Here is a 13,038-nt window from a genome sequence, read left to right on the forward strand (position 1 = left end):
TATGTAAGAACTAAAGAAGGGAAAGAGAAGGGAAGAAAGGAAGTAAGGGGAAAAAAAATGGATGAAGTTTGTTATATGTGTAAAACAAAAGTCTTTTCTGGGGGGGCTGGGTGGAAGAGAATAACCGTCACTGCAAAATCAGTTGACGCTTGAGAGCAGGTTTGCAATCCAAATGGAGAGGGGAATTGTGGTTGCCCGGCAAAGGACAAGGGGCAACTCAGAGAGGTGGGGGACATTTGGGGCTAAGGGAATATTGGATGTAGGAGTTGTTGAAGTATTTTATGTTTTAAATGTGTTGTCATACATTGAGTTTAATAAGGGAAAACTAAGAGATGAAAATGGGGAAGCGGAAATGAGGTGTAAACAGGATATGAGATGGCCATGTTGAATTATATGACTATAAATATTAATTGAATACATAACCAAATTAAACGGAAAAGGCTATTAAATTTACTGAAAAAAAAAAATAGATATAGCATTTGTGCAGGAAACGCATCTAACTGAAGTGGAACATAGTAAATTAAAAAGAGACTGGGTAGGGCACGTAGCGGCAGCATCATATCATTCAAAAGCCAGAGGAGTAGCTATATTAATTAATAAAAATGTACCAATAAAAATAAAGGAAGAAATAATAAATCCAGCAGGAAGGTATATAATGATAAAGTGTCAGATATATTCAGAATTTTGGAATTTGCTCAATATATATGCACCTAATGAAGAGGATCAAAAGTTTATGCCAGATATTTTTTTGAAGATTGTAGATATGCAGGGGAATATATTGATAGGAAGGGATTTTAACCTTAATTTGGATCCAGTGTTGGATAAAACTGGACAAAAGAATAAAGTAGCCAAATTTATGGTTAAATCAATGCAGGAAAAGAAACTTATGGATATATGGAGGAGGCAATATCCAAGAGAGAAGGAAATATTCATATTATTAGAGTGGGCATAAAACATTCTCAAGGATTGATATGTTTTTGTTGTTGGCCCATATTCAAGGGAGAGTTAGAAAAACTGAATATAAAGCTAGACTACTATCTGATCATTCACCCCTGTTATTAGGAATAGAACTGGAGGACATCCCACCAAGAACATATAGATGGAGGTTAAACTCCATGCTACTTAAAAGGCAGGAATTTAGAGAGTTTATTGAATGCCAAATTAAAACATACTTTGAAATAAATATGGAATCAGTGAAAGACAAATTTATATTATGAGATGCAATGAAAGCCTTCATTAGAGGGCAGATAATAAGTTATGTAACTAAGATGAAAAAGGACTACAATCAGGAAATAGAACAGTTGGAAAGGGAGATAGTAAATACAGAAAAAGAACTAGCAACAAGGGATGATATAACGAAAAGAAGAGAATTAGCGAACAAAAAATAAAATATGAAACATTACAAACATATAAGGTGGAGAAAAACAATGAAAATAAAGCAAAAGTATTATGAACTAGGAATAAAAACACATAAAATATTAGGTTGGCAACTTAAAACAGAACAAGCTAAAAGAACTGTATTGGTATCAAGGAAAAAGGACAAACAAATGACATACAATCCAATGGAGATTAATGAAAACTTTAAGAGATTTTATGAACAATTATTCCAAACTAAGAATGAGGGGACAGATGATAAAATGGAAGAGTTTTTAGCTAAAATTGAACTGCCAAAATTGCAAGAAGAGGAACAAAACAAACTGATAAAACCATTTAAAATAGAGGAAGTACAGGATATATTAAAAAACCTGCTGAACAATAAAACGCCTGGAGATGATGGATTCCCAATCGAATTCTATAAAACATTTAACGAGTTATTAATTCCTCCTCTCCTGGAAGTAATGAACCAGATAGAAGAAACACAAAACTTGCCAGATTCATGTAAGATAACGAACAACACAGAGTTTGCGGAAGTTTGGTATTACATCAGAAACCCTGGCAAATTTCTACAGATGTATGGTGGAAAGTTTGCTGACTGACTGCATCATAGTCTGGTATGGGAACACCAATACCCCTGATTGTAAAGCCCTCCAAAAAGGTAGTGGACACACAGCCCAGGGCATCACAGACAAACCCCCCCCCGCCATCAAGAACATCCACAGGGAACGCTGCCGTCGGAGAGCAGCAGCAACCATAAAGGATCCAAAACACCCAGCTACCATCAGGAAAGAGGTATATGTGCCATAAGACCTGGTTCAGGAACAGCGGCTACCCCTCCACTATCAGACTCCTCAACAACAAATTCAATCAGGCTCATTTAAGGACCCTGACTTTATTGATTATTTTTTTCTCTCTGTAATGCACAGTTTGTTTACATTTCATTATCCATTTATAGTTCTTTTACATGTACATTGTGTACAGATATTTTTGCATTACCAATAAGTAGTGATTCTGTCTCCCCCCCACAGGAAAATAAATCTCAGGGTTGTATGTGATGTCATGCCTGTTCTGACAATAAATCTGAAATCTAAATCTAATATGGTATTTCTTTATAAAACAATGGTGATACCAGCTTGACTTCTGTACAAAGGATGTGATTATACTTCACCAGGATGCTACCTGGGATGAAGTGTTTCAATTATGAGAGGGAATAGATAGGTTAGGATTGTTTTACTTTGAGTGGAAGAGAAGCTGATGGATGATCTGAAAGAAGTAAACCAAATTTATGAAGGCCATGGATATGATAGAGACCGGTGTTATGGATAAATATTGGGAGGAATTTGGTAAGATTAGAGTGGGTTGCATACATACACACATTTTAAAACAGATCTTATTTGAAATACTAAGAATTCATATTCAGTAACATTGCAGAAACTTTGGAGAATGATAAGCACATTTCACAAGTAGGTGTTCATTGAAATTACGTGAAATGAATAGACCATTATTTGGAATTGGAGGCAGGCTGGCTGGTTGGATAACTGCAAAATGTTAACAGAATGGTCACTCCTGGGTTTGTTTACCTAAGACAACAGCTTGAACAAGGATAACTCCCGTTGTTTGCTGAAGAAGGTGAGGGTTTTTGTAAGTGAGAGAGTCACATGGGCTTCCTGGCAGTTGGAGAGAGAGAGAGAGAGAGAGAGAGAGAGAGAGAGAGAGAGAGAGAGAGAGAGAGAGAGAGAGAGGGGAGAGAGACAAGCTCTCTTGGCCAGTGTGTGTGACACTGAAAGCAGCTGAACAGTGCAAGCCAGGAGAAGCTGGTTAGAAACAGAAAGCTCAAGAGTGGTGGATGGCTGGAAGTGCTATCTGTCTGATGTTTCTCCTCTGTGCTAGCCTGAAAGAAGGAGGTTACCATCTGGAAAACCCTGATGGGGCAAGTTTCATCAGGGAGTCATTGAGGTGACTAATAGTGGTACCTCAGTTGTGGACATCCTGGAACAACAAATATCTCTCTGCAAACCCTACAAGAACCTTTCCGAGTGGTAAACATTTACCTTTCAAGCACCAAAGCCTGGTGATCTTTATACATGTTAAATTCTGTGCACAGTATAAGAATTGCCTGCAACAAGTGAACTTGGAAGAATGAGAAGTGAGATTGAACTGTGAACTTTTCTTAAATTTACACACACATTACATACACGTGCACTTAGAATTAGGAGGTTAAGGTTAGTTAACAGAGATGTTAAAGTTTGATTCTGTTTTCATGTTTAAAGATAATTTAAAAACAAATTTTGTTTAAGTAACTACTTATCTTGGTGAATGTCTATTGCTGCTGGGTTTTGGGGTCCTTTGGGCTCGTAACCAGAATCCTTTCTCCAGATGACTAAAACTAGTCAAGGATAAGGGGTAAAAGGTTTAGAGGAACTTCTCCCAGATGCGTAGCTGCAATCTGGAATTACCTGAGTGGATAGTGGAGGCAGACTCTCAAGTCATTTGACGAGTGACTGGACAACCATTTAAATTACCAAAGCATAGGAGGCTACCAACCAAGTGCTGATAAATAGAATTAGCGTGCATAGATACTTGATTATTGACAGCGACTTGATGAGCCAAGGGATCCACGTTGTGCGTAATTTATTTCTGCAGTGAGAGAGGGAGCACTTTAAAAATCATAAAATTGGGATTATCAAATTCAATGTACTATTTGCAGTTTTCCGAGTGAATTCCCCTATTGTATACAAGTGATTAATGGTGCAAAACACAGACAATTCCAGACTCATTAATCATAGATTGTCTTTATTTCTGCTGTAATACTCACACAGGCTTATAACATTGGAATATTTTGAATGAGCTGTAAAGAAATCATTGTTTTCTTATTTATCAGAAATATAGTTGGATGTGTTTTCTTCTTCAGTAATCTTGAACACAATGATTTGTTTTTAAAATAAGTACCGTATTTGACGGCATATAGCATTTCTTCCCCCACCCCCCCACCCCCGGATATTTTTGTGTGAGATTTCAGGAAAAAAAAATTGTTTTAGTCTTTTTACCTTCACTTATCTCAATGGAAACTCTATTCCCTTGCATGGCCGAGATGCCGAAGCCTCCTTGCACACAACAGCAGCAGCAACACGTACTCCTGCCACCACATGGCGAGGCTCAAGCTGCTTCCCCTCCACCGTATAAATGCTGATTTATTTTCAAGCGTGCCCAGACCCACAAGCACACAAGGGAGAAAAGGCAGGGCAATGGGCAGGGCCCAGATCCACTGTTGCGGGGAACAAATGATAGATCACTTGCTTGAGGGGAGCACTGGACTTCAGTGATTGGGCTCCACGTTGAGCCTTTGTTTGATGAGCATGGCTCCCGAACAGATCAAATGAGGCACAGGGGTGGGTAGCAGTGAGCAAGTGGCCTGTTGAGCTGAGCTCTTCGGAAAAACACTGATCATCGAGGTCCAGCAATCCCCTCAAAGCACTGTAGGAGAGAGCGAGTGAGCGGGAGGGAGAACGCAAGTGGTATGGAGTGAGTGGACGGGAAGGAGGGAGAGAGCGAGCAGGCAGGATTGAGCGAGCCTTTTCACTGGGGGAAGTAAGCAGCGGCAAGGGAAGGTGGTCTGCAAAGCTGCAGGCCCACTTCCTGGATAGCTGAAGCACATTCGCGGGCTTCTTGAAGCTGGGTAAGTAGATTGAGCTTTCCTCTTGTGGCCATCTTGCGTAGGAAAGCCTCCACTATGTTTGTATTTGGTGCCCAAAATGGTGGCACCAAAGTGTCACCTTCGCATATATGACTTGGGGTGGATTTTGAGGTGATTTTTTTGGATAAAGAGGATTCTATATGTCATCAAATATGGCATAATACTTGGTTTGGAATATATATTAAAATGATATTCTATAACACTTTTTATTTTTGTAGAGAATGATCAATACCATTCTATACAATAATACAGAACTGAACCAGAATCTTTGCAATCTTGAGGAAGATTGCTTAGTGACTGAATTTACAAAACAGTCATTGTCAGTTTTACCTGCATTATCAGTTCTAGCCAGGTAGTACCTTCTGCCTGGCTCTTGCTATAATAATGTGTGTGTGTGTATCCTGGCTCTTCCCCTGTGTGCGTGCGCACATGCGTGCGTGCGCGTGTGTCCAAATGCAGATATTTTGACTTAATGATCAAAACTTCAGTGTCAACTCTGAGTAGGTTTTCAACATGGAAGGGGTTCCAAGAAAACAAAGGTCCACATTTAACTAGAGTCCACCCTAATAGCTGTACAACTCAAGTACTCTTAGAGTACATTTGGCGTCCAATTCATATCAGGTCCAACGTCAATTTACACATCATCTTTCTGAGATAAATCTACAGTTCTAGAAAAATAACATTAGGACTTTTTCCCAGGAAAGAGTACCAGTACTTTTATGCCCCATTTTCACGTCTCTCAAAGAACTCGTACATGTCGCCTTCCTTATTTAATGTATCCCAGTTGCCCTTCAGCGCCTCAAGCAAATGTCCATAAGCTATTCACCTTAGGTGATACTACAGCCATATCAGTGACTGTCCTTGGCCAAAGGACATGTAAAAGACATGCTAAGATAGGTCAACAGACAGCAAACAGATGCAGGAACCATTAATCAATTTTATCAGTCTAAAACCAAGGTGGTGAAACCAATTTTGGCTGACTCAGCAAATCTTTTATGAAAATCCTACTGCCTGGTTCAATGGACACAGATTTTATTGATGTAAACATATGGGATGTTACATTCTAACAGTACAGTAAAACGCGTGGCATCTGGCACCTAAGCAAATTTACCAGTTGTTTGAGATTGCCTGTTGCATGGATGGGCAAACAGACCACTAGGGTGCACCAATTTTAAACTTTTGTATTTTTTACCTATTTATTTTCAGCGAGTTTTCTTTTGCCGGTTGCTTAAGGCTGCCAGTTGCTTCAAATCTGGATTTTACTGTATTAATAATGATATAAATCATTCTGGAAAGACAAGTTTTACAGATTGATGAATATGTTAACACAATCCCAGTTGAGTTTTGTCTGGTCAGTGTCAGATCTACAGACACAATACATTTTAATTGCATGACTTGTTCTAGAAAGAGTTCCTCCAGCATTTCTGTGCTTTCACAGTTTAATCTCTTCCCTACTCTTTTCACAAAGCAACCATCACTCATTATTTTGACTTTCTCAATTTCAGCCAAGTAATGATAGAAATGTTATTCATGTAGCTTTCACTGTTTCAGTGGATTTATTTGGATCTTTTGAGTTCTAAATATGGTTGTGCAGGCTCGTAGAGCCAATAGAATTGGATCAATTTATACATAGTGACTTAAAATAATCAAACTTAAATAGTCGATGGAGGTGAGAATTGGTAAAGTTCTTTGCTTACAAGCCCATACCTGGAGTGAAGCATGAGAGTTGGGTAAATATTGTGGACTAAAGCTGCTGCAGTATTTTTCTTCTTCTTGAAACCCTTGGGGTTGAACACCAAGAAGATACTGTGGGAACCTGGGAGTGAGATAACTGCAAGATAACAAAACAAGTGAAACCTTATCTGTGATTGTGAAACCTTGCTATCCTCGAACTTCCCTTCTCAGACTTTCATTCATATTTCATCTAATAGTCTATAGGTTATGAGCTGACGAGTAAGACCATTGCGGGACCGTAGATTTGGCCTGAAGTGGAGAAGTAACTGCGCTCCTTCTGCCATTGCACTCAGCTGCTACGTACTCTCACAAAAGGAACGAGTTAGTCTGTGGCATCTCAAATATTCCCCCACTATTCTGAGTACTTATGGATCAGGAACAGCCACACTTAGCTGGGGGATGTCACACTTTTACAAGGAGGCTTCGAGAACCTTTCCTCCTAACAATATCTTGCCGAGGTGGATCTCATGCTTTGGAAGTCCATTGCTGGACGTGCAAATCCTATGGCATGCCCTCATGATCAATTGAACGCCATTAGACATTTAATGCTGGTGAGGTTGGGCTTAGCCAAGATGTCGATGTTGGCTTCTATCCTGCTAGTGTTAGTGAAACCACCAGTGCTTGAAACTACCTGCTGCAGGTTGCTCACATCTTAGAAAGATGCAGAACAGTTTTGTGCTGGGTCTGAGGGTGTGAAATTCAAGCACTTTCAGGCAGTCAAATTAACTGAAGAGGATGGTGAATTTCATCAATGTCTGCCTTTACTGAGAAGTGGCTTCAAAATATGGGCCTCTTTACTGGGTCACATACGGATTGTATCATTGGGGGGTTTAGTAGGGGAGAATGTTGGTACAGCAAGGAGGCCATGCTGTTGCAAATGGATACCTCTCTCTTCTTGGAGAGAGTTACATTTACAGTGGCTCTGGGGTTCCCTGGTATGCCTTGCTCTTCCCAAATGTGGTAGGCAAGGCCAAATTTCCACCAAGTTCCAAAATGTCAGCAGGGACCCGAAGATTTTGTTTACTTGCCCTAATCAACCACAGCCTCAGTTGGTGATAGAATTAAATAGGATTACTGAGAGATTGAGTCAAAGGTACTGGCACCACAGACAGAGCAAGTGTTTTTTTTTTTTGCAGTGTTCCTTCCAGCCACCACTGACTACCTAATTTTTCTTGATAGATTCTCCTCCATCCCTCGTTCTCAGTAGAGTGGGCTCTGGGTATTTGGGATGCAGCAAGCTTGGTGCACATTGTGATCATTAGTGAATTGCATTTCTCCTGTGCTCTTTATGCCTTCATCAGTTCTCCAGGCCTCCAGTTTTCTGCTGGACTTCAGCCTTCAGGTCCCTGTTGGTGCCAGTTTCTATGAACATTGCGGAGCTTCCAAATGCATCATTGCTGACAATTTGTGTTTTCTTAGAAAGCACTCAAAAGTCCATTCACAAGTGCTAACAATGATGGACTTCAGGCTACTCCCAGCACAGTGGATATTTCATGATTCCTGTTTTTAAGAGCAGGTTTTCCTGTTCGTTGCAAGATTATGACAATAAAAGGGGTAAATACACTCAATGACAAAGGAAGAATTCATGACTCAAGCAGAAAGAGTGGATGAGATAGATCCCTGATGAGTGCTTCGCGAGGGCCCCAAGGCCGTCATCCTGGGTGACGTCCTGCACGATAGGAAACAGCGAGCAATGGCGGGACTGCCGGCTAGTCGGAAGTCAGCGCAGCAGTAACGTCACTCCTGTCGTCAGAGGCAAGGAGTGAATATAAACAGAGCTGGCAGTGTGTGTGTGTGTGTGTGTGTGTGGGGTTTTTATTTCACACTTCGCGGACCACACACAGGCTACAAGTTTGAAAAGTATTAAGGTGGATATGTACCCAGGGCCTAAAGAGATCTTACTATGGACACTAAGGAATGTAAGGGAGGAGATTTCTGGGGCCTTAATTTTCTTAAGCTTGGGGCAAGGTAATAGAAGCCTGGAGAACTGCCAATGTCGTTCCTTCCTTCAAGGAGGGTAATATGGACAGACCGGAAATTGGAAGTTTGCAAGCCATATGTCAGTCATAGGGAAATGTAATGAGAGCCTTTAGGACAAGATTTACTGGCATTTGGAAAGTATGGATATTGATAAGTCAGCATGGTTTTGTGCAGGCACAAATTTGATTAGATCTTTTGATTGAGATCATTGATAAGGGCAGGCTTTATTACAGCAAAAGACAATGCTGGTCCAGAAGATTAACTCGCATGGAATCCACAACGAGTTGGTTTGTTGATTACAAAGTTGGTTTAGACATAGTAGACAGCAGATAGTGGTAGAAGAGTGGTTTTCTGTCGCGAGGTTGTGACCAGTGGTGTTCGGTAAGATTTAATGTTGGGAACACTTATTTGAGGAGAGCATTAACAATAGAAAAGGTGAGATAAATTTGGATTCTTTTGTTTCGAGGGTTGAGGATGAGGAGAGTCCTGATGGAAGTACATAAAATTCTAAGCAGCATATATATAGGGTGGATAGTCAGACCCTTTGACTGAAGCTGGAGGTCAAATACTCAAAAGTAAGAGGGGAAATGTCTAAAGAAGATTTGCCACCCTCCCAAAACAATAAAATTCATAAGGAGAGATGGTATTAGTTCAGAATATGAAGAGAAATTAGGAAGAAATCTTTAAGCACCAGCTGCCACAACAAAAGTATCAGTAATTCATAATCCTAAGAAATGGATCCATATGCAAATAAGGGGATAAAGCCCCGATGCAGGCGACTTCCTGACACAGTTTCCTTGTAAAATGTATCAACATAATTAGGAGACATAGATAAGGATAAACCTGTAGACAACAGCTTCCAGATGGATATCAATAAATGTCTTTCATTTTTTTGGGCGCATAATTAACCTTCAGCAGTCGGCACAGAAATCTGAAGTCATTTGATTGGAACATCAAGACCACTCCACATTAACGAACTAATTCAGGCCCTGCGTCTTCACTTTTAATTGTTCCAGTTAACATAACTATTCCCCAGGGGCACAAGGACCTATTTGTTGTATGAAACCAATATCTACTGATCATTTTGCAGATTCAAAGTTGGACGTTTGCCCATGAGTACACCAATTGAACACAGAATCAAGTGTTATGCCCCAAATCAAATTTTGTGTGTTTAGGGAAAACATCAAAAAGTAGGTCATTGGGTGATTCAAAAGTTCAAATTGGATTGATTTTTCTTTAACAGCATTAAAAGAGGTGCATCAATAATAAGAAGTGACCAGTGAATGATGTTGATTTACTTTTGACCACCATGGAGGGCTGTATAAAAAGGGCCAATGAGTTACCATGCAGGAAGGAGATTGAAAACTTGGCTGAATGGTGCACTCTCATTCAATGTCACCAAAGCCAAGGGGCTGATTGTAGACTTTAGGAAAGGAAAACCAGAGGTGTATGATTCAATGATCACTGGGCAAGTCTGAGTGGAGAGGGCAAGCAAATTTAAATTCCTGGGAGTCACTATCTTGGTGGACCTTTCCTGGACCAATCATTCTGATGTCATCGTGAAGAAAGCACGTCAATGCCTCTACCTCCTCAGGAGTTTGGGGAGGTTCAGTATGTCATCGGAAACCTTGGCAAATGACAGATATGTCATGAAAAGTGGGCTGATCAGCTACATCACAGCCTGGTATGAGGACACCAATACCTCTGACCGGAAAGCCCTGAAACAGATAGTGGACACAGCCTAGTACATCACAGGCAAAACTCTCCCCACCATCGAGAACACCTATAGGGAACGCTGCCATCGGAAGATGGCAGCAATCATCAAGGATCCACACAACCCAGGACATGATCTGTTTTCACTGCTGCCATCAGAAGAGGTACAAGATTCGTGCCACTAGGTTCATGAACAGTTGTTACTCCTCCACCATCAGACTCTTTACGACCAACTCAGAGGCTCATTTAAGAATTTACTTTGCACATTACTTAAAACTGAAAATTGATTTATTTCTGTATTTGGACAGTTTGTTGACATTTTTCTCTTTTGTACACGCAAATCTTTCTTCTTGGGTACGGTTTATAGTTACTAATATAGAAATTCTGCCAGCCCTGGATAAAAAAAGAATCTCAGGATTCTATGTACTTTGACAATAAATTTGAACTTTGACCAAGTTGCAATTCATACAGATACAGTTTTTTTTTTAAAGCAGTAAAGAGACCCATGATGTTTCTTCAGGACAGGTTTACTTACCCTAATCACATTAAATTACAAGTAAGTTTAAAAAAAAATGTTGGTCCTTCCAGCTGTTACTCAGTTGGTCCAGAAAAATAAACATTTCCTCATTTACTATTTTGGACTCCCAACAGTTTTGTAATTGCAAGAATCATCCTGAATTAGAGTAACAGATGCAGTGAAACTAACAGGATTATTCAAGGCAAGATTAAAATACAGACATTAGAGATGAAAGAAATATAGCTGCCGAATGTTCCAAAGTGTGATGTTAAGTAACCGTGGAATGAAGAATTCATCGCTCTTCCCTCACCTTCTTGCTTTCTGTGATTCTGGCACCTACCCGTGATAAATGGATTCAACCAAAGCACATCTGTTTGGGTGGAACAGCTTTCAATGGCATTGGTTTGTCAGATATCTGCTTCAGCTGACAATGCTACCCTATTACAGTGAGAGCTCAAATATCTGTGGTTTTAAATTCACTGTGATTTTAAAATTATGCAGGGATAGAGAAAATAAAAAGTTTCAACATTAACATAAAGTCCACTCACCCCTGCCACTTGTTGGGGCCCAGAAGATTCTGAGGTTTGTTTCACTAAACATAAAAAAGATAGAAACATAAGATGTTTCATACGTGTGCATTGGTGAAGCATATAAGTAAAATCCCCATTATCCAGAATTCAAGCAACCATCATCCTCAATCAACTGGCAAAAAAATCTCAGAAAATAAATAGGTTAAAAAAATGAAAGTTTTAAATTGTCCAACACCCCACCCCCAGTCAGTTCACCAATCAACGCACTATCTCAAGCAACTAGCAAACTCGCTTACCCGGCATTTTCCAAACCCCATAGGTGGTGAATACTGGGGTTTTACTGCTTTCATTGAATTGAAAGGTAGTCAACACATTTGAATATCCAGTGCATTTACTATTTTTTTGTTACTCTTACATTTGGAGATACTTTGCCCATTCTCAAATACTTCCACAATTTGCCTAAATGTGAGTAAGACTTCGATATTAGTGGATGAATTCTAGTTTTCACAATCTGCAGCAAAAACCAAAATGACCTTTCTTTACCAAAGGCAAGCACATTGATTTCAGGAATAATCCTTTCCAAATCTTCGACCAATGTAATTGATAGGAGGTGCTCTTCTTCCCCACTTTGAAATCAGTCAACTGAGCACAGGACACTATTAGCAGGCTCAATTTTGACATTTAAGAAAAATTTAGACAGGTATGTGGATGGGAGAAGTATAGAGGATTATGGTCCTGGCATCAGTCATTGGGGTTAGGCAGAATAATAGCTCAGTAGAGAGTAGATGAGCCGAAAAACCAATTCTGTGCTGCAATGTCCCATGGTTCTATGGAACTTTTGTGGATGCTACGTGCTCAAAAGAGCTCTCAGCAAAACCTAAGCCAATTTTGAACTTACATCTGCTTACATCTCAGCTTTTTCTTACAAACCCTGTAGATTTAGTATCAGTATAAGTCTTTATTTACATTGCTTATATATCCTATTTATAATACAGAAAGCAACATTCTAAATTGTGTTATTAGAACTTGGCACAACTTATCTAGTTTTCAATGTTCCCTCTCCAGAAATAACCCTAATTCTTGGTTTGCTTTACTTATTGGCTTATTACCTGTTCCACAATTTTAGTGATTTGTGTTCTTGTATCTCCAAACTCCAAGTCGTAAATATTGATTCTTATTTTGTAAGTAATGCATTTTTCCTTAATTTTCTTATCAAAATGTTAGATTATATAATTATCCGTGTGCCAGTTCGTTGACAATCCAGCATGCCTGGGACTGGATTGGCAAATTATGCAGATTCCCTTTGAGACATACAGCCCAGCAATAGGCCCTTTCGGCACACGAGCCTATGACGCCCAATTACACCCAATTAATCTACAACCCCCCCGGTATATTTTGAAGGTGGAATGAAACCGGAACACCCAGAAAAAAACCAATGCAGACACTGGGAGAACATAAAAACGCTTTACAGTGCGGGATTCGATCCACAATCC

General features: G+C 39.8%; 1 protein-coding gene across 1 annotated transcript in view; it reads right to left on the reverse strand.

Annotated features, from left to right (window-relative positions):
* The window catches only part of nphp4 (nephronophthisis 4), a 346,370-nt gene that overhangs the window by 114,788 nt on the left and 218,544 nt on the right, over window positions 1-13,038 (reverse strand). Inside the window, exon 11 of the mRNA XM_069919049.1 lies at window positions 11,564-11,607. Coding sequence (XP_069775150.1) covers window positions 11,564-11,607 — 44 coding nt within the window. The remainder of the gene's footprint in view (window positions 1-11,563; window positions 11,608-13,038) is intronic.

Source organism: Narcine bancroftii, chromosome 2, assembly GCF_036971445.1.
Source record: "Narcine bancroftii isolate sNarBan1 chromosome 2, sNarBan1.hap1, whole genome shotgun sequence".
Classification (NCBI taxonomy): Eukaryota; Metazoa; Chordata; class Chondrichthyes; order Torpediniformes; family Narcinidae; genus Narcine; species Narcine bancroftii.